Source organism: Corella eumyota, chromosome 5 (genome assembly GCF_963082875.1).
Source record: "Corella eumyota chromosome 5, kaCorEumy4.1, whole genome shotgun sequence".
Classification (NCBI taxonomy): domain Eukaryota; kingdom Metazoa; phylum Chordata; class Ascidiacea; order Phlebobranchia; family Corellidae; genus Corella; species Corella eumyota.
In genome coordinates, this window is record NC_137494.1 from 3119726 (window position 1) to 3142321 (window position 22596).

Here is a 22596-nt window from a genome sequence, read left to right on the forward strand (position 1 = left end):
TGAGATTGGGTCAGGATAACAGTTGTTAATCTATGTTTAGGTTGCGCAATCAACCTTCCCACATCAAGGATAAAAATTTATACAAAAAATAACTAAAAGCTAACAATAAAAGTAATAAATTTTGCGAACATAAAAAACATAAACAACATTAAAACAAAACTAGTCTATTTTTGTTTTGTTTTTACCTAAAACAAATCTTATTAGTTCAATTAATTCTTTTTTTTTAGTTCTTAATATAAATAAATTAAAATAATTAAAATAAGCTATGACGCTTGAGATTGTTCGCAATGGTACAACCTAAATTTAAATATTGCAGATACCCTCTGGCAAAATACATAATCCAATCGAATTATATTTCCACTTTTTTGTTTTAAATATATTACATCATCAAAATAAAATCTATTTGGATACTAAGTAGCTGGAATTGATCTATTTACATACTGCATAAGTTTGCTATAAATTCAAGGCTTTTAAAGCTAAAAGACATATCTTTGCTAATAGGTGATTGAGCAAAAACGTTTACTACAGTTCCAACAAGTAAATATGAACTTTAGTATGCTATTCTTTAACTGGTAAGTTTTTCAAATTATTAAAAAATAACTTGAAGTTTTGTCCTGATAAAAACTGCTTCTCTATGAACAGAGTGCTTTTAACAATAATCTCTAATTTTTGCTATCTTTATAGTTGTTTTATTTTGCTGAGTTTCAAATTGAGAGAAATAAATGGAAGCACGTTTGTAGGTAAGCAAACCTTGTAGAACTTTGTTGATAAAAATTTCTTCAAAGATAAAAAAAAATTATTTTTGAATTTAGATTGCAAGGATTCTTTTGTATGGTGTTCTAGCATTCCACATTTCTGCGCCTTAAGAAAATTTGCCAATCTTTGCCGAAAATCATGTAACAAATGCATTAATCCAGGTGTTTTTTTTACATTTTATTGCTTTAGTGACTACAACAAAAAAGACTGCACAAAAACTGTTTTGTGCAAAACTGTTATGCTTTATATTTATTTAAACCTTTAAGGATAGATTTTTTATTTTTTTAGACTGGGTTATATATAACATTATACTCCAAAAGCTATAAGCTAAAATTTGTAGCAAATTTTAAACCAAAATTGTTTAATCAAAGAAAAAAACATTATTGGCTCAAATATAAGTACCTGTCATGTTAAAATGTTAATAAACAATAAACTTACGTTTAAGAGTGCTTGGCAGCTAATTGTTCTCAAGATTGCGATGTAGTTCAGAGAATTGGTGCAACTCAAAACAAAGTGATTTGTAAGTGTGATTTTGGATTTAATTTAGAACAAGATGGTAAAACATGTACAGGTTAGTCAATATTTCAATTTAACTGGTTTTAAATGCACAGTGTTATGTTACAGTACTAAATTTGGTGTTTTCAGTTTAACTAAAATATGATTAGTTCTAAATTTTTTTTTTAATTTTAAAATATTTTATAAAAATCTGATTGTAACACAAAACTGAGTATATAAATCTGTTAATACTTAAATCTCATAACTTAAAAATATATATATGGTAAATTGTAATTTACTCTTTTCATATTTAAAACTAGGTTAGTAAACAGTACTGTTTAAAATTTACGATTGTTTTTGTACAGTACAATTTCATTCTATTAGTTTAATTATTTTGTTAGATATAAATGAATGTGAGTTGAATAAAACTCTTTGTGATGAAAATGAAAATGCTTTTGTATGCCGAAACAACCCGGGTAGTTACAGCTGTGGGCACTGCCGAGTGAAAGAAAACTATACACAATATTACAAGCAGCAGAAATGCTGCAAAATCAATCAAAGTAATGTAGATTTAAAGTAAAGTTTAAGCATTATCCAACACTTAGTAAAAATAAAAACAATAAACCATAAAGAAATTTAAAAATTATATACCCAAGGGATATATTTGAAATCAAGTAAATTAAAAATAAATTCCAAACAATTATGATACAAATTATTAAAGATGGCCATGAAAGCTGTGGAAAACCAAGTTCTGGTTCTGGTAGATTTTTTATTAATTCAAAATATGATAACATTCGACGCTGGCCTTGGATGGTAAATATTATTTTTAGTTTATTGACTAACATAAGTAAATAAAAAACATTTAATTGCAAAAAAAATACAGAAAAGTACCAAAACAATTAAATTTATGTAACCATTGCTTGTTTAAATTTATAAGCTCTTTATAAATTAGGAGATATTAGGCTATTTACTTTATTTATTCATATAGGCATATGTAACTGTACAAACCACAACTGGGCTAAACACGTGCATTGGTGTGCTAATATCTAAGAAGTGGGTTTTAACTGCAGCTGATTGCTTTAAGTATGTTACAATAAGATTAATTTTTGTATATTGTAATAAAATGTAACTAAAACTTGTATGTAAAAATATTCCTTTATTTAATTTTATAGAAAACAAGATACTCTTTTTAACAAAAACCTTTAATATTTGAATTTTTTTTTTGTATTTGAGCATGATCAAGTTTTAAACAGAAATTATTTTATCACTAAAAAATAATTTTTTTTTAAATTAGTCAAGAAATCGACTTAAATAACATAAGAGTACACTTGGGAGTTTATTCAAGTATTAATACAAATAACGTTCACCAACAAACCTTTAGAGTTACCAACGTAAGTTAAAAACTTAGTTTGCTTGAGAACTATTTCGCTTTCAATTTAATTGATAAAAAAAGATATCTTTAATTTAAAAAAAATAAAACTTGCTTGTTTAATAAAATATTTACATTTAGATACATGTTCATGAAAAGTACAGCTTTCCAGACAACAATGTTGCCTTGTTAAAACTTCACAGAAAAGTCACTGTTGGTGCCTTTACTAGGAAGGTTTGTTTACCCAATAGGGAAAAGCCAAAAACTGGAGATTTATGTTTTGGTACTGGATATGGGTCAGGTAATAATATATATATATATATATATACATATATATATACCTTTATAAGTTTGTTTTAAACTGATAATAAAAATACCTAAGATTGTTAAACCAAGTGTTCTCATTTGTGGTACAGTTAGGGTGTTATTAGTGTTCTTTAGTACTTTATAAAACGATGAAACTAGGAAGATCTTGTTTTTAACTTGCACACTAACAGCGCAATCAAATTATAAATAAAAATAGCTATATACATTTTATTTCTTATCTAATTTTAAAAACAAATGGACAATGTTTTTTAGATATGAATAATGAGTTTGGTATATTGAAAAATGATCATCAGATTTCTAACATCAAAGAATGTCAGCAACAGTTGGAGCCTCAAGGTTTCAACAACAAAACAATGATTTGTACAAGAAACCCCCATGAAGAATGCTTTGGTTATTGTTTATAGATTCTTGTCACAAAATTTATTAATAAGCCAAAATGTTAATAATACAGCATTAGCCTAGCAGAAATAAATTATATGTGCCTAGCGATGTTGCCTAATTTCTTTTAGTTAATATAAAAAGCTAGCGACGGAAAAACCACCTTAAACTGCTATTTTTTATTATTCATAAAGGCTTTTTTTTTAAACATAACATACAATTTTTATAATTGATTACCTTTTTAGATATCAAGTCTGGTCCTTTGGTTTGTCAAAGATGCAGCAGTTGTGACTGGTATGTGGCCGGAATTGCATCTTTTGGACAGAATTGTTCAACACAGCAGGGCTACAAGGTTTACTCAAGTATTGAGTATTATGAAGATTGGATATCGATTCATACTTCAGTAAAAATAACAAAGCAACCAGAATGTACAACTTAACATTTGTAGTTGTTCGTTTAATGTATTTCACGCAATTTTTTGTGAAAAATACAAAGAAACAAGTAACAAAAATGAAAAAAGTTGGTATTAATGAAAGATTTTAAATTTTGATTGAAATCATTTAAAATTCGAAATATATATTGCATCTAACTCTTAAAAACATAAATAGCTTAGTAAACTTTAAATTTAAATTTTAAATTAACAGCCCCACGTGCAAACGAAACGGGAAATACCCCACGTAAATATTTCAAAAATTTAATTTTTTTTATCCTCGCTTACCATAAAAAAATACAAAACGATATATTACTAAAAATTAATATTTTAAAACAACCTTAAATTTTTAAACACTCTTATTTAAACGTCTAAAAAAATAACAACCTGTTTAAAGGGTAGTGTATAAATTTAAAAAAATTCTCCTAAATGCATTAAATTTAGCTTAAATCAAGCGTTAAGGCAAATCATAGCATTCAGTCGACTTAAAAAAAAACTAGTCTAGACGACGCACAAACAAAAAACCACACAACTGTAGAAAATTATTTCAAAAAAATCTTTTTTGTGGTTTTATACTAATTTTAAATTCAATTTCTTATAAATAAAATGTAAAAACTAGTAACAATATAGACATAAATATTTTACTAATTATTTGCCTAAAATAAAATTCACGCCATTTTTAAATTTGTAGCGCAGATATTATATAATTATGTTGCAAACATTTTATTCCAAATCATTGTTAAGTAATCGAAGCGATCGCGACAGTATTGTTACGTAGTGATGTCTATATTGTGACGTCATGTGTGGGTTGATAAAAGAAAAAATTCTACGAAAGTGAGTTAAACAAAAAAGAATTTACTTTTTAAGTGTAAGTTTAAAATTGAGTATCTTAAAAGCATAGAATAAATGTAAAACAGTTATAAAAAATCTAGAAATTCTATTTTTCGATCATTATTTTTAAACAATTAGTTAAATATTAATTAAATTACTAAAAAGAGAAGGTTAAATTTGTAACCCAATATCAAGAAAAGATATACATAGTTATTATAATTTAGAAAACTGAAGCAAAAGAATTAGTTACAATATTAAAAGGTATGTTATTGGAGTTAGATAGGAACGTAGATATATAAGGACCATTATAAACTGTACTTGTGTATTTTAGAGTAGATTACAATACTACAATGCCATACTATGTAATTATTCAACATAGGTAAATTAAGGCAAATTTAAATGTGCCTAACTTGAAAAAGTATAGAAGTGAAATTTTTAAAAGCAAAATTATAACAAGGTAAAAATAATTTAAAATATTTATGCTACATATGCGTATTACCACCATTAATATCTTTTTACAGTGTTATTTAAATTAGCGTAAAATCAATGATATAGAAAATATGTCGATGCCATATTTTACCAATTCCATAAGCTCTATTATTTATCTTTATAAAATGTCTGATATAATGTATTCCTTACGTCGCCTACAGCTCAATATACTTAAACGTTAGGTTGTGTGGTTTTATGGTCAATGGAGTTTAAATGTATTTTCGTTATGACACAAACTTTTAAACACAATTCGTTTACTAAATACAGTGCTTACGTTAGTGTTAAATATTTTAAAGCAAATACTCTAAAAGGAAAAGATTGTTAAATTTAAAGGTCAACATTAAAATAAAATGTAGAAAATTAAACAAGCAGTCAAGTAAACAGTATGTTTAACTCAAATAGTTAAATATTTATTTAACATTCACTAATTTTTAAACTGTATTTCTCAATTAAAAATTACGTAAACTCTGCGACGATTCTCCTTTTGAAATTACATGTCTACAAATTAGTCGTGTTATAAAGTATAATTAATGTTAATCATAGAAAACGCCACCCTAGGTAACTTAATACACAGTTAAAAGACCTTTGTATTTATACAAAGCCAGTCTAATAACACGAGAGGTAATAGGTTGGGTAGTAAACGTGTAATTACCATATCAAGGATTATCTTAATAAAAATATAAAGAAATAGTTTAAAGGTAAAAATTTAAAACGCAAAAACCCCATACAGATATAATAAGCTAAAATACTGTTAATATTTCATTTTACTTAAATTATAATAAGGATAAGTAAACTCCAGCTAAGCGTATAGAACAGCAAATATTTGAAGTTATTGAATAATATATATATATCAGTATGTGGTAAATTCATTTTATAACAAAATAACTGATATTGTATTGTTACTCTTATAGATACTTTAAAAGTAGATTTTATATTAAAGTAAAATTAAAATGCCTCCAAGATACGAAACTAAAGTCTTCAGAAAAGAAGTAAGTTAAAGTTTTTATTTGTTTTTAAAAAAATAATTATCGAAAAAATTTCTAAAGTATCTATATAATTTAAAATACATTTTTCATACTTTATATAAAAAAGTTAAACTTTTAATCTTAACATTTTAGTCCAATTCATCTGAATTAACTGCAGAGCAACTGCTACCGGTCGTAATCGAACTACAAACACTTGACTCAAACTTAATCGAAAATGAAATCACGCCAGAAACAAAAGTTAAACATTATTCAACATTAAACCCTTGCAAACAGACCAGAACGTGTCAAATATTAACCCTTATAGCTGTTCTATTTACAATATTTGTTGGAGGAATATTTGTATATGTTCAATTAAATATGAAGTCACCTGAATTTGGCGAAGGCACAATTTATTTCCCAACTGTTACAACACCCACTACAAGTAAGGCATTTCTTTATTGAATTTTTAATTTAACCAACTTAAAATATTTGATAAAATATATTTACTTTACAGATTTAACTTCAACTGAAATTTCAACAACTGAAAACTTTAATCAAGACAACTCCACAACAAACATATTTCCTAGTACTGTTAGTGATAAAGAGACGTCAACAACCACAACAACAGGAAAAACAACAACACCATTTACTACAACGACAAAAACTGTTACTACAACTTCTTACAAGGGTAAAAATAACACTCTTTTAGTTCGTAAATTACACTTTTCATAATATGAATTTTATTTTTTTAAAGCATTTTAATATTAAAAAAATCATGTTTTTTATTTAGATCCAATAATATTTTTGTTTGAAGAATATACGTACTTAGACGCTGTAGGCGCTTGCAAGGATTTAGGCTTAAAACTAGCAACAAAATCCGATATGTTAAAAGCCTTTGAAGCAGGTTATGAAAGGCAAGTAATGCTATATTATAAATATCCTAAAAAGCAGTCCACAAAATAATATAACCTTTATATAATAGTTTATAAAGTCTTTGTCTAGTATTATTTTTTATCCAAATAAATATAATAATTTTGTACAAAAAGCAAATTCAAATTTTATAGACTTTGATCTTCAGTACTACATATATTGGATAAACGTTTTTTTTTTAAATTTGTTTTTCAACTTTTTAATAAAATTGTTGGTAATCATTTTAGATGTGAGTATGGTTGGTTACGAAACATGCATACAGGGTACGTGATGCAGAAAAGTGGAGCTAGACTGAGTTGTGGTGGAGGAGTTGTTGGTCTGATTTATAGTTCCTATAAATCACCTGATGTTATCGTTAAAGGGGCTTACTGCTCAACTAAAGGTTCGTATTTAAATTGTTTTTAATTTCCAAATTTCTGGGCTTTGCCTATAATGTATTTAAATATACTGTTTTATATTGTTTTTTTGGTGAAAAAGACAATTTTAAGGTCATTAGGTTTTTTAATCGTTTTTTACCGTTCCAATCTTTAGTTGTTTTTGCCTGATCATTAACCTGCCGATTGGTGTATAAAATTGGATATTGTTAGAACCATAACACCATTGGCAACCCACAACGACATTGGGGCAGTGGGTATCAAACCAGGGTCACGTTAATATATCCAATCTTAACCACCGCGCTAGCTATAAACCGAGTTAAATTCACTTGTGTTTTAGTGCCCGAAAACGCACTTATTTCCAACAACGACAACTCGAATAACAACTCAGTGAACTGGTGGACAACCTTAGATGCTGCAGATGTCATAAATTTAAAACAACTGCTGGCTGAAACGGGGAATACCCTAACTAGATCCATGCGTGCTATATATCCGTGTTGTAACTATCTAAATATTGACAGCAACGAGTTAGAAAACGTTTCGTTTGTTTGGCAGAAAATGTAAGTTAACAATATTTTGTTAAGGATACAAACCCCAAGAAAAGAAAAAACATTTAATAGACAACTAAATTAAACGTATAGTTAGTAAATAATAAAGAAAAAATAACCGCTTATTGGTTCTTTATTTTATTTTTCTCAGGTCTTCAGCGTATATGGAAACCCTAGCAAATATATACAGAGAAGAATTAGGCCTTCCTAATTTAAAAGTCTTTCCACATTTGACAGCTAATTATGACGCAATGATGAATTATGGAGCTGCTACAACGAACAGGTAAACGTAACAAATTTAAAACAAACATTTACCATCTATGACTAATCAATAAACTTGCACAAACTAACAGAATTTAAATTGAAAAGCCTGAAAAAGTCAACTTTGCCTAATTAATTTAACAAATGTTGTCTTAGTTACGCTGACGTTTATTTTAGAACTAAAATTATTGAAGATATTACATCACGAGCTAACGAAGCAAAAGTTGATGGTGTTATAGTCGATTATGAACCCACGAAGCAATACACAAAAGAACACGCTATTATATACAGGTAAAACAAGGAGCATAATTTTTAGTTTCAAGCATAGCAAACTAGTAAAGATTTTTTGAGCGTTTTTCCATTTTATTTTAAATACGTTATTGAATATTTGTTTAGAGATTTTCTTAATGCGTTATCAAGTGAGATGAAAAAGTTTGGAATGAAAGTAGGAATGACGATAGCGGCATGGGGAATATTAAAAGTAGGAAACTTACTTATTTTACACATTTTCAACGAATAAGATATCAAATAAAAATGTTTAAAAAATTTAAATACACACTTAAAAATGTTTAACCAGTTAATAGCAGGATATAATTTACCAAAACGTTAGAATATTCGTTCTGTAATTATATGAATCCACATTTAACGACTTTCAAATATTTAATTACCTCACAAATCATATTTTATATTTTTGTAATCAAACAGGAATACGAATTATATGCTGAAAGTGAATGTGAAATCATAGGTTCTATGTCGAACACTTATTACGGGAATGACGTAGATTATAACATTGATCAAGTTAAAAAGATGTTAAGTTATATTTCTACTGAAAGGTGAGCTACCTTAAATAGTTCGTAAACGTTAGATACTTAAAGACTTAATGACAAATTACGATCATTTCTTTATTTTATATAACTTACTAAGCTCTATAGTTCTGTTAAAACTATGTTTTGAAAATTAGAACCACAATAAATTAACATCGATCATAACTTAAGTTCTGTAAGGTAGATAACCGCAAATCTGTTATTCCTTTTAGTTAAGTACTTGATTCCCCATGTTAGTCTTCAACTGAATTGTTTTTTTTTTATTTAGTTGTGTACTATTTAAATAACTTTGCAGATTTTATTTAAATAAAGTTGCTTAAACTATTTAAATACAACTTTAGTGATTGTAACAATATACATTTTTTTAGGTTACAAATTGGTATTGGTGCAATGCATGATATAAGCAAACCCAATAGTATGGACTATAACTGGACTGCAGAGAACCTATTGAAGTTTGTTGATTGGTTGAAATCGAATGACGTCACGCAATTGTATGTGTACCCGGGCGATTGGAGTAACATTAAAAATATCGAGGACTATTTTATAAGCGCTTTAAATGAATTTATTAAATAAAAAAGATTTAAGTATAGTTAAAATATCGATCAACTAGATCTTTTGGTTGATTCAAGGTAAATTAAATGTAATGTTAACCAAATGGTACTATGTAGATGAAACCATTTTTTAAGATCAATTATTTAAATAATTTCCAACTATTTAAAATTGTTTTATTTTTAGTAAAATTCTAGTACTTCCGCTTTACAAAAAGACATATGTTTTTAACACTGTGACATTAAATACAATTTTAAGTTATGTTTCCACTGATAAATTCATTTTCCAGCTGTGTTTATTTGATTGTATATGCATTGAAAAAATTCATATAACAGTAAGTGTGTAATACTTTTGTGCAGTTAACGGTATAATAAATGTCAACTTTATAAAATATTTATTATTTAACTAACATTTAGTTACATAGGCACTTGAATAGCAATAATTTTTTTAAGATATGATAAAAAGTTTTAAAATAAATTGCATAAATCTTATAAATAGATTAATAATACTAAAATACTAAAAACTACCATAATATATTACCTAAAACACACTAAAATTTTTTTTTATCTAAAAACGCAATCAAATTTTTTACTTAAAAACAAATGGATCAAGAAAATTATGACATCATAGTTCATCTAACAACTCTTGAAATGATGTCACAAACCAAGGTGAATTCTCTTTTACTTTTTGTCGAACAACATTGCCCCCAAACCCAATAAAAGCATCCTAAAAAAAAACAGTTTTTATGTATTTAAATATTACACATACAAATAAATACATAATATCATTTATTCGACATCAATTTGTTTAGTTTACCGCTGGAGGGCAAGCCTCTAAATCAGTTGCTCCATCTCCGATCATCACCAACCTAAAATAAACAAAATTAATTTCTAATTTCTAAGGTGTGATGCTGTAAAAATAGAACTTTATTAAATAACCTTTTGTAGTAAAACTTCTCCTTCAGAAGAGAAATAACCTTGGGTTTTCCCCCTGTGCGAGAAGTTGGAGCATTTTGATCAAATCCAGCATAAGAACCTTTAAAAAAATATTTTCAGAAACTATTATTTAAAATTGTATATATTTGAAAAATAATCTTACCGTCAAAATAATATTTTAGTCGGTTTGCAAAAATATTTTCACTGCGTATTCCTAATAAATCAGCAGCAGGTTGAATTATTTCTTTCATGCCCCCAGATACAAGATAAACTTCACAATTTTTCTTTTTAAGTATCTTTATTACTTCACTGTTATAATTTAAATTCACCGCAATTTAAAAAAAGAAAAAAACAAACAAAATTATTTTAAAAAAAATTCAGCAAAAAAGAAAAAAATTGCAATATACTTTAAATAGCAATCATAAAAATAACATTTATAAACAAATAGGCCTATAGATTTTTTTAACATTTTAGTAAAAAAAATAAGATTGGTCACCTTACACCTGGAGTGAGTTTTGGTGAATTATTTGCAAGAAACTTTTCAATAATTTGTCTTGAGGGATTAATTATATCCAACCTTGCAGCTAATGAATCCTGAAAAGTAACACTTCCCCCCATGGCTTTATTCGTCCTAAATTGGTAAATGATATACTTTTTTTGGGTAGTACTAAAATACGGGATGCGGGAAGTTGCGGGGTGCGGGAAATACTGAGGCCGTATGTAAACGTTAACAAAAAAACGCTGAATGTGGAAAAGGATGGACTTTTTATACCCTTCCCTAATCTTCCCTTGTGCTTTATATTCAATTTCGCATCATTTCTTGACCTTGAAAGTCAATCCCGCATTACCCCTTAGCCCTTTAGATAAAAACAGCAATCATCCCCCAGAAAAGTACCAAAATTCTGTTCCGTCTCGCATTCTGCGAATTTTTGTTAACGTTTACATACGGTCCCGTACTATTCCGCATCCCGTACTTTAGTATTGTCCTTTTTTTATCTTTTTATTGAACACTTAAACCTTACCATTCAATAACTGCTTCATCAACTCCACAAAAATTCGCTAAATTATCGATTCCTTCGTCAATACAAAGAGTACTATCTACATCAAAACAAACGCAATCACAACTTCTCCAAATCTCCTTCGTTTCTTCTTTATTCATTTTATTTACCGGTTTATTTTACCCAATTTGTAGATTCCTATATCCACAGTAATAAATTGCAAAATATAAGCACCTAAATGCATAAAATATGCGTTAAAAAAGGAAGGAAATATGTAATTAATAACTGACATAACAATATTGTATGTAAATGATAACTGACATAAAAATTTTGTATCTGCCACGTGCTTTTGTAAATAATCACAGAGTTATAGCCAATATGTGACAGACGTCAGAGTCTTTTTAATATTGTTATTTGTAGACCTCTAAAAGACATATATATTTGCAGACGTATAAAGAAGATACAAATAATAAATATTGATTTTGTAAAGCTAAGCTGTTTATTCTAACTATGCTTTCGTATTAACAAAAACCCTACTTTATGAAAGTTAATATATGTAAACATATTTGGCTGAAGTAAAAAAATATGTAATGTCATAGAACTTATGGGCATTAGGAAGTAAATATGCATAATAAGAATGCCGTCATATTAATTTTTAAAGTTATATTACGGCAATATGTCGACCACCTATTGCAATTACTTCCCATCGCAATAAATCACAAAAATTATTGACTACGACAATTAATTTTAAAAGTTTTGGTTTAGTAAACCTGTGCAATTTAAATATAAACGTAGACTTGTAATAAATGGGGTTATAAAGGTAAAGTGTGTATAATTTATAAAAATAAGTGGAGTTTTAATTATATCCATTTGTCTTTTGGTAATAAAATTCTACATAAAAATAGATATTAAAGTAATTTATTATTATATAATATCTTCATTTTGTAAAGAAACTTTTTCAAAATACTTTTTACATAAAGTTGTATTTATTAAATTTAAATAAGACTGAAAAATTAATGTTTATGCAAGTATAAAAACCTGACTTTGCCATATTTATAACCTATACTGTCAAGTATTATAACACAGAGAGGTTTAATATAAAAAGGACAAGACAGAAATTTATTTTTCAAAATAATCAATGTTTTTAACAGTAAATTTAAGTTTTTTATTCCACAAATAACAATAAAAAAAATCCCCACTTTAATTTTAAATTTACCACAAAAAAACAGTCTAAAAAGGAAATTAGTCAAAAAATAGCTAGATAACTATAGGTAATATAATACTGCGAAATAAAGGGAAAACGTTAATTGTACTTAAAAGAAAAATCGTGTCAACTAAAGTACATGAGTGATTTTAATCCGCAAGAAAAAACTAGAAATAACATTGTCAATAGTAAAAACATTGATAATTTTTACTGAAACCAAATCATCTTCTTAAAACAGTAGTTGTTATTAAATCGAGGTAAATTATTAATTTTTTTCTTACTGTCAATAAAAATTGTTGTTGCTACTGGAAAAAAATCTTTATTTGAGGTAAAATTTAGGTTTTACTGTTAAAGACTTAAGAATTAGACAAAGATTTTGTATTTTCTGAATTGACATCAGTATTTTGTGTAGTTTTAGATTTAGTTACATTGTTTTCACTACAAGGTGGCACGAATATGCTTGCTTTAACCAATTTTGATAGATTCTTTGTCTGCTTCATTAGATTAACTATGCTACTTGATGTTGCTGGCAATTCTGTTTTTTCAGATGTATTCAAAGAAACTTTCGAAGGTTGTTTTTTGTTATTTGGTACAGGTGTAGCCTCTTGTTGTACTTTTGCAGGAATACAGCTTACAAAATTCATGTTTGATAAATCTAAAGAACCCATATCTTTTATATTGTTGGGACTTAAATTTGGATCCAATTGCAAAGGCTTGGTTGAAATTAAAATAGCATTTTGTGGCAGTTGTGCAGTACCAGATGTTGAATTAAAAATTGGTGCACCATTTTCAGGGTTAACTGAATTACAAACAAACTTTAACTGCTGGCCTGAGAGGATAGGATAAAAATTGACGCCCTTAGCAAGCTGTTTGGATTCTATTTTTAAAGGTGACTGAATTTCAGAAGAATTATTCGAAGTAGTCCCTTGTAGTACATTGACATTAAGCCTTGGTAGCATAGGCTTAACAGTAGATGAAACATTTAATATTCCATTTCCTTGGATGGGATTTTTGTCTATATTTTCAACTGGAGACTGCTTTACGTAGTTATGCATATCATGAAAGTTAATTGGGTTTAATTTTGTGTTAGTGTTAAGAAGATGTTGATTTTCTTTTATTTGCAAGGGAGGCTGGTTTGGTTTGACAATCGAAACTGGTTTGACATGCTGTAGGAATGAGATTAAATGTCGACTTTGTTGGTTAGAATTTTGAGTTGAGGTAAGGGTTTGGTAATTCTTTGTACCTTTCAATTTCCTGGCTTTTTGTTTTTTGATTCTTTGCTTTTTTCGCTTTGACATGACATTTTGATAGATTTGTGATGCCTGAAAAAATACCAAAATTTTCTTAGGTTTGGCATTAAATTCTATTATTATTGCTTGGCTAATTAATATAAGAAAAAAAGAAAGGCTTATGCTCCGTAATGACTAATATTCTTACTGAGTAAAGGTCACTTGAAAATTTTTCCGGCGGTTTCCTCCTTCTTGTTGTTCGTTTGCTTCCATCAGGACTAAGTTTTAAACCTTCCATTTGTGGTGACTTCTTAATTTCGTCTTCATCTTCCTTTTCAGAGTTAGGAACACAATTACTACATTCCCTACAAAAAACAATTGTGTTTAATTAATAACAAGTTTTGTTCTGGGCAAAAATATATATAAAACCGGCAGCGTGGTGTAGTGGTAAGAACACTTGCTACACCACACATGAGGTCGTGGGTTCAATCCCCACTGCTCTCATGCTGTAGCGCTCTTGAGTAAGGCGCTATAAAGGGTATGAACTCCTGCTGAGCCATCACTTAATCAGCAGTATAATTATCGGGCAATTATAATCTATATAATATCCCAAACTGCCACAGGCAACTCGAGACTGGGTAGAAGTAACTGATGCTAATTTATGTTTAAGTCGCACATTCGACTTTCCCACATCGAGGATAAAGATATACAAAAAAAATATAATTAAGAAGTTCTAGTTAGCTCAATTTTAAAAAAACTTAAAAAACCCAAAGACAAACCAAACTGAATCAATTTACCCCTTGTGGTTTTTAGTTTATTTTATAAACAAATTTAGTTAGTAACAATTAACTTACCAAAAGGTTCCTTTATATTTCTTAGGGACTTGTTCTAAAGGAGGATCACAACACCAAATATGGTAATAAAACTTGCATTTGTCACATAATAACATTTTATTTTGTTCTTCTGTTTTATTACATTCCTTGCAACTGGGTATGAGCTTTTCTTTATTCTCAACTGTTAAAGAATAATTAATTTTACCAAAGTTTTTGTTTAAATAATTTTTTTTAAATAAGAAAACTTACCCTTTGTTATTGCCTTGTCAGCATTTGTATTTATAATAGCTGAATCATTCTGTGTGTTATCTTTTCCTTCTTCGTTTATTTTAACATTTTCACTTATCTTTGTATCAATCTCCTTTATAATTTCATTGTTTTCTGTAATTTTGTTATTAGTTGTTGTTGTTGAAGGCTTGTTCACTTTTACTTTTACAGAAAAGTTTATTAAATTATTGGTGGGAGTTGGCACGCTGACTTTTGCAGGGCTTTTTTTAGACTTTTTAACACCCTGCAAACTGCCGTTCAATTGGTTTATTCTTTCTTCAAATGATTTTATATTTTTACTTTCGTTGGTGTGATTATTTAACGTTGATTTGCCCTCAATTGGTGTGTTAACTTTTTCCAACTGGTTCTCAACAGAGATATTTTTATTTTCATTTTGGTATAAATCCCTATTTTCTGAATTGAAGTTTGAGGTAGTGATGTTACTGTTATCAACAGATGCTTTTTTAGGTATAATCGTAATTGTTTTATTTGTTTTAACTAATTTTCCCAACGCTGCTAATATATTAGTTGTGGTCTGTAATTTTCTAGCTTGCACATTGCAGTTTAAGGTTTTATCCGACGGAATTGTGAAATGATTTTTGGCAGAATTACGATCGATCATCACTCTTGCTTCAGTGAGGTTAAATTTTTCCGCAATATTTTGTACCGGGGTCTTCGAAATTAAGTTGAGGCTTTGGGTTGAAAAAGGTTTTTTAATTTTGTTGTTGGCTTGTTCAACAGATCGTTCTTTTTTAACATTTTTCAAATTTTGTTTTCTTCTTCGTTTCTTGTCATTTAATTTCTTTCTTCTTTCTTTATGAGTTTTGCGGAATTTGCTCGATATTAAGTTGATCTAAAAAGCACAAAAAATAAAATAATCAAAACCTAATCAATTTAATAAAATAGTTAATCCTAAAAAATAACATAAAAAATAATTTTAATTTACCATTTTTCTTTGCTCAGCTATCTGGTTGTCGTCAAACAACATCGTGGCTAATTTGTTCGGAGGTTTATGTGATCTTTGTGTGTGTCTTCTGCCCTCTGCTGTTATGAGACTACCATGTGTGATGTCGTTAGTGTCTGAGTTATCCTCACTACAGGAAAGAGCACATTCTGAACATTGCCTGCAAAAAAAAAAAAAAAAAGAAGACCTTAGGTCAGGCAATTGATATGTTTTTAGCATTATTTTAAACACCGGTTTGTAATGGTTTGTCTATTTAACTTACCACATGCTAAATTTTGTCTTTTTTGGCATTTGTGTAAGTGGTGGATCTAAACATTTCAAATGGATCCACTTTTTACACAGATCACAATCCACTAACAGATGTTGTTCACCGTCTGACTTGCAGATGTAACATTGATTTAGGATGCTGTTAATCTCCGTAGGTTTGCTTTGTTTTGCTGCTGGTGAAGTTACCTTAAAAAATGAAAATGCCAATAAGCAAACATTTGTTTAAAAAAGAACATAAATTTTTCTATGTCATTTTTTTATAGTAATCACTAGCGTATTTTAAATATATACCCTATTTTTAATAATGTTTATATTAAACAATATCAAAAATTAATTTAGCTTCTAATTTTAAGTTTTTTTACCTTGTTGCTTTGAGCAGATCTTTTTCTTTGTTTAGGGGATTTAACAAATATTTCTGGGGGTTTGTTATATAAAGGTAATCTCATTTTGTTGAACGATCGCTTTTCCAAACTAAATGAAAATAAAAATTAAAACTAATTTCTTAAACAAAAAAAAAATTTAAATGGATTGTTTATTCAACGGCATATTATTTTGCCTAGACAATATCTACAGATTACCTTTATTTTATACAGTAAAGTAAACTGTAAACCATAATGTTAAAAAAAAAAAAAAAAAGGTCAGACGAAAAAATCAGATAAAATATCAAAATAACAAAGTAAGAGCAGAATTAAAAATGAAGTACAAACCGGTTCTGGACATTTTCTTGTGACCATTGTTTAAGTCTTGTTATAAAAGTAAACAAATTCTGGGAGGTAGAAAAAATCTGATTTCTTTTTACTTGAGAATTTGTGAGGCTGTCTTGAGACTAAAGATTTAAAAAAATAGTAAAATATAAGCCATTTTTTATAAAAAAAAACAAATTACAATACAACACAATTTATTAACAATTTTTACCTTGTTATAAACAACTCTTAGTTCTTCCTGTTTTTTCAACAAACTTTTGTTTTCTTCAACAGCTTTATCAATCCTTCTTTTAATCTCATTTATCCTGATATTAAGATCCATGTAATGCGAGGTGAATTGGGGGGTAAGGGAGGGGGTGATTCGATGACGTTTTCTCACTTCTAAGGGCCGAGGAAAGTAACAAGATGGGCTCTAAAAAAATAAAAAATAAATTAAAACTTTAACATTAAAAAAAAATTAATACAACATTTTAAAATCTTATAGTTGGTAGTTGAAAAATGCCCTAAGAAAATTTATATATCCATACTGAGATATATTTAAGAAATAAAAAGCAAATTTGCAAAATCATTTTAAAATTAATTATTTCTTTACAGTTTATAAGTATTGACGGCAAATAAAAACACAGATAGGAGCCAATTAAAAACTAAAATTACTTTACACTGCATTAAACTCATTTTAATTATTCGACCTACCCTGACATTTATTCCAAACATTCGTTCAGCTTTTTCATTCAACAACTTCAAAGCATGGGCATTAGAGGTTAATAATCGTGGTTCTGATGTTGAATGATGGTTGGAATTAGATGGTTTATGTTTAATGTAGTTTATGTTAAGTTTTTGTAATTCTTCCTTATCAAAATGGTCCTAAAAATAAAAAAATTGTGTAAATAGTTTATAAAAAACATAAATGTTTTGTAAAAATTTAAGCTATGTTCTTTGTTTAAAAACCTTGTTATTTTCTTGTTTATATTTCATTGCAGCAAATAGGGAAATGTAAGTTTTTTGTGATTTCAACATTTTTTCTTTTTCCAAATGTAGTGGGCAGTAAACAAAATATGGATCGGTTTCACTAAAACAAAAATTACAAAATATTTTTTTAATTTTTTGTTTAATACAGTTTGCTAACATTTCTCTGTATTTAATAGGTTGGAGTTAGTGGTGGACTAAATATGATTCTAAGTTTTTTACATATCTCACTGTTTATATTATCTCTATATTTTACCTGTTTAACTCAGTTTCATTATCAGCTAACAAGCCATGTTTTTGAGCACAAGTGACATGGAAATAAGTTTTACATAATCCTGCATCACATTTCACACTAATACCTACAAAAAAGTTAATTTGTTAATTAACAACTCCTAAAAAAATAGTGTTATTTAAAAATAGATTTTTTTCTAATTTGACAAAAATAAAATTACCATCACTAAAAACTTTATATTTTTTTAGATTTTTTGTTTTAAATTTTATTTATTATACCTGTTTTGGAAAATAGTCGATCTTGGCACAAAAAACATTCTTTTTTATTATAAAGTCTATAATCAAGGTTTGTAAAATCAATCACAATATTGAGTCCTTTTGTACTATATATTTGTCTCTTTAGAATGTACCTAAAAACAATAAAAAAATTGTAATATAGGAATTAGTATATACAATTAAAATTGGCCAGAAGTTTTACAACCTAAAAATGTATCATACAAAACTATTTTAAATCATCAAAGAACCCTTTTATACATGTGGGTATGATATTGTTTATTATAATTTTTACCTTGCACATACTACATGACACCATTGACCGTTCGATGTTTCTTTAATACAACCTTCTTTAGATGGGCATAACTCACAATTCTGTTAAAAATATCTTTTAGTATAACTATTTCAATAAACATTTTAACATTTTACAAGAACACTTTTATAATAATTAAATTTATTTGACAAAACTTATATTTCAAATGCAAAAATTTTAATTAAAAAGTGTTAAAAACCAAATACATTTGTAAGCATATCATTATTTTTTTAATATTGTTAATGATATTAAACTGATTTAATCTGTTTTGTGAAGTAACTATAGCTACTCACTGCTTGCTTTCCACTTATACAAAGATCACAAAACCAAGAATCTTTGTTTCTCTTTCGCTTGTGTTTAATCCATTGGTAACAATCTAAAAATTACAAAAAATTTTCATGAAAACAAAAACCAAAATTTAACAAAATTAAAATAGAGAATTGCCTCTTTTTACACTAAATTTAATATGTGCACTTTTAAAAGAATAAAAAGTTAACCAAAAGAAAAATACTTTTTATTATTACCTTTATGTACAGTAATTCCACACCTGCAGCAACTTATAATTGTTTCAGGTTTTTTGGCGTTTAAACAAATACAACAAACTTTAACATTTGTTATATTCATAGTTCTAGATACCTGGTCAATGTAAGTGTAAGACTTTAAACTTTAATTAAAATACTATATTTATTAAAAATATAATTTGATTCCAATGTATTTTAAAGATAAAAAATATATACTACATACTGTGGCAGTGGATATTTCAAATTGTTTTGTAGCTTTGACAAGAATTTCCTTAATATTAGATGGACAGTCATGATATTGAGAAGTTATGTATTGAGTTGTTGATTTTATTGTTGGGGCTATGTATTTGTGGTGTCGATTACGACGACTTTTCGATGATAAAGCTAAAAACGGATAAACAATAAATTAGAAAAAAAATTGAAAATAACCAGTGACACTATAAGTAACAAAGAAATAAAATTGGTTTAAAAAAATTTGGCTAACTTACATTTTAATTGATTTGAAGCAAGTTGAAGTTTTTGACTTTTATTTTTATCTTCATCACTGCTTTCATCTTATAAAATTATCAAAAATAAATTTGTTGGTGAAATTAACACTATATATAAACAATATAAAACAAATACTAGTATTAACAATTATATTTTTAAAGTCATATTATTTGTTTACATAGGAAATTTATTTATGATAGATTTTTAGAGAATATATTACTAAAGAAGTTTTACAATATTTACCTTTACTAGAAGAACTTGATTCACTTAATTCTTTGCTACTATCATCAGATTCTAAAAACAAAATTGAATTAAAATCACAAACATACATTTTAAGTTAGGCAACATTTTTAAATGTAAAGATAAAGAATAAAAGATTTATTTACCAATCTCAGATAATTTATCGGATCCGATCTTAAAGTCCTCATCTTCTTCTTCATCGTCTTCATCTTGCAACATCCTCACAATGTTCTCCTCCTGGAGTTTGATCTTCCTCTTACCAGGAGCTCTCGTCACTAACAAAAAAAAACTTGAGAAAGTAAATATAAATAATTTTAGCAGGTAAGACTTATAAATAAAAAACAAAAAAAAAATTGAATAGGCCTATAAAAATAATTTTTCATATTATTATCTTAACTAATCAAATATAACATTTTGGTTTAAAATAACTTGACATACTCATTGACTGATACATAAAACTCATTTTGCTGGTGTAGTCACTCAGTATTTAAACCTATTACAACATTTTTATCTTTACAATTATAAAATTCAAAAGTGGTAATTTAAATCTAACAAAAGAAAAAATAAATTTCACATAATTGTAATTTAAAAACAGACAAAATGTTTTTAAATTCATATGAATATTTAAGCATTTTTAAATTTTAGTTTAACCCATAATTAAATAAAAAAAAACATTACACAAAACTTAGATATTATTACTAATATTTTTAGTTTATACTGTATTTAAGTTAAAATAATGTAAAATTTATATTTTCCATGGCAGTTTATCTTAATTTTCTTCAGTCATTTCAACATCCTTATTCGTTGACTTTATTTTTTTCGTTCTTGTTTTACGTGGTCTGACGTCAACATCCATTGCCGACTTTTCTTTTTGATTTCTTCTAATTTGGTTAATAATTTTTCGTTTTTTCTTATTAGAAAGTGTGATATTCGCTCGGGCACTCGTCATTCTTTTTTTAAGAACACCTCTCGGCATTATCTCGCTGTCTTGAACTGCGCCAGATTTTAAAGGTTTGTTTCTTTTTCTGTCCTGTTTTTGAACGCGTTTTAACTTTTGAAGGTTTTTCCATAGCGGTTTTCTTGGCCGATTGATTACAGTTGAAACCATGATTTTATTTTTACTATAACTGTATGTTACAAGCGTTTATACACTAACTAATCGACGTACAGGAGCTTAACGAACAAACAAAAGCGTAAACACCGCCAGAGAAATCACAACACAAAAGTTACCAATTGTGGTAAAATATACCAGCGCTAGAGGGCCCACACTTTTTGTTAAGTTATCCTCAATGAGGTTGGATTTTTAAAAGAAAATGGCGTTGAGCAAATCTATTTCTGAATTAAAAAATGACCCGGAGTTTATATCATTTATGAAAGATGTTAGATTAAAAAGAAATGATATAGTTTTAGGCAGGGTTCCACAAGTGATGGATAATTATAACGGAGTAACGATGGCTCTCACTTTTCGACCTGAAATTGTGAAATATGTAAATGAAAATTGGACACCTAGGAAAAATGATGTCTTTTTATTTTCTTACATGAAAACTGGTAATCATTGGACGCAACGTGCATTGGAACATCTTATGTATAATAAAGAAGAGTTAAATTTTATTAAAAATTGTTATTCGAATTTTTTTGTATATGAATGCCTGCCAGAGGAAAAAGTACTTTGGTGGGATAAATTGAAGTTTCAACGAATATTTTACGGGCATCAGCCTGAATTTAACATTCCTGTTAAAAAGTTTACAGATCTTGGTGCAAAGATAGTCTACGTTTATCGCAATCCCAAGGATGCAGCAGTTTCTGCATTCTATTTTCGAAACAAAAACTTTCCACCCGAGCAAAGATGTAAAAATTGGGATGAGTTTGTTGAACTATACTTCAAAAATATGAAAAATATGTTCACAAGACCTGGAGAATGCATTCTGGATCACATAAGACAATGGTATACCCACATAGACAACAAAAATGTTATGTTTTTGTGCTACGAAGAAATGCATAGAAATATGCCATTACAACTCAGAAGAATATCAAACTTTATTGGAGTACAAAAAACAGACTCGGAATTGATTGAAATTGCTCAAAAACTTCAGTTCGATGTTGAGAAGAAGGAAGAAGAACAACTTCAGTATAGACGAGAAAGTTATCTTTTAAAACTAGGAATGAAACGAAAAGGAGTTGTTGGGGATTGGAGGAATCATTTTACGGAAGAACAGTCCATTAAAGTTGACAAGTTAGTTGAAGAAAAATTAAAGGGGACCAATATTAAATTCATTTATGACTTGCCTACCAAAAGTAATTTGTAAAAAATAATAAAATAAAAAATTAATAATTTTGCTGAAGGTGCTCATCATATTATATATGTTTTTAAAATAATGCACTTTAAAAACACATAATTTAAATTCTTTAATTATTTGTGCAATTTTTTATTCTCGTGCTTTTTTAATTTTGTAATTATTATTATATTTTCATTAATATGCAATATTTATTTTTGTTATTTTTCGTCAAGTATCAGTAAACTTGCTTGTTAAAAGTGTTGTAAAATTTGATATGCCATAATTATTTAACATCAGGAGATATAAATTTAATTAAATTTATTTTAATTTGCAATTTACATTAAATTATTTTGCTTTGTT

The 22596-nt window shown here is 27.6% G+C and overlaps 6 protein-coding genes across 6 annotated transcripts; 3 read left to right on the forward strand and 3 right to left on the reverse strand.

Moving 5' to 3' along the window:
* The first annotated feature begins 494 nt into the window (after positions 1–494).
* Positions 495–3764, forward strand: LOC145752634 (tryptase gamma-like). The gene is made up of 11 exons (XM_082568937.1): positions 495–572; positions 685–740; positions 813–917; positions 1202–1327; positions 1653–1811; positions 1973–2064; positions 2240–2334; positions 2546–2642; positions 2762–2921; positions 3200–3337; positions 3571–3764. Exons 1-11 carry the CDS (start codon positions 544–546, stop codon positions 3762–3764), a joined length of 1251 nt encoding a protein of 416 aa, XP_082425063.1. The 5' UTR covers positions 495–543.
* A 2180-nt stretch (positions 3765–5944) lies between these two features.
* Positions 5945–9912, forward strand: LOC145752196 (uncharacterized). Its single transcript, XM_082568429.1, has 11 exons — positions 5945–6064; positions 6194–6482; positions 6555–6728; positions 6831–6954; positions 7198–7352; positions 7685–7904; positions 8044–8175; positions 8331–8444; positions 8550–8634; positions 8859–8986; positions 9346–9912. The coding sequence occupies exons 1-11, from the start codon at positions 6026–6028 to the stop codon at positions 9548–9550; spliced, it is 1665 nt and encodes a 554-aa protein (XP_082424555.1). The 5' UTR covers positions 5945–6025; the 3' UTR covers positions 9551–9912.
* Positions 9735–11686, reverse strand: LOC145752197 (phosphoserine phosphatase-like). The gene is made up of 6 exons (XM_082568430.1): positions 11484–11686; positions 10958–11092; positions 10625–10770; positions 10465–10561; positions 10343–10394; positions 9735–10252 (listed from the first exon to the last, which is right to left on the reverse strand). Exons 1-6 carry the CDS (start codon positions 11618–11620, stop codon positions 10151–10153), a joined length of 669 nt encoding a protein of 222 aa, XP_082424556.1. The 5' UTR covers positions 11621–11686; the 3' UTR covers positions 9735–10150.
* A 972-nt stretch (positions 11687–12658) lies between these two features.
* LOC145753651 (uncharacterized) lies at positions 12659–20508 on the reverse strand. Its single transcript, XM_082570064.1, has 21 exons — positions 20399–20508; positions 20107–20235; positions 19964–20014; positions 19720–19785; positions 19455–19615; positions 19235–19346; positions 19004–19086; positions 18693–18772; positions 18404–18534; positions 18150–18252; positions 17876–17996; positions 17621–17791; positions 17139–17339; positions 16931–17049; positions 16586–16694; positions 16219–16409; positions 15939–16116; positions 14975–15845; positions 14747–14906; positions 14101–14257; positions 12659–13985 (listed from the first exon to the last, which is right to left on the reverse strand). The coding sequence occupies exons 1-21, from the start codon at positions 20421–20423 to the stop codon at positions 13020–13022; spliced, it is 4185 nt and encodes a 1394-aa protein (XP_082426190.1). The 5' UTR covers positions 20424–20508; the 3' UTR covers positions 12659–13019.
* Positions 20508–21180, reverse strand: LOC145753654 (uncharacterized protein C11orf98 homolog). The gene has a single exon (XM_082570068.1). The coding sequence runs from the start codon at positions 21066–21068 to the stop codon at positions 20730–20732; it is 339 nt and encodes a 112-aa protein (XP_082426194.1). The 5' UTR covers positions 21069–21180; the 3' UTR covers positions 20508–20729.
* A 152-nt stretch (positions 21181–21332) lies between these two features.
* On the forward strand, positions 21333–22596 carry LOC145753797 (amine sulfotransferase-like). The gene has a single exon (XM_082570244.1). The coding sequence runs from the start codon at positions 21388–21390 to the stop codon at positions 22264–22266; it is 879 nt and encodes a 292-aa protein (XP_082426370.1). The 5' UTR covers positions 21333–21387; the 3' UTR covers positions 22267–22596.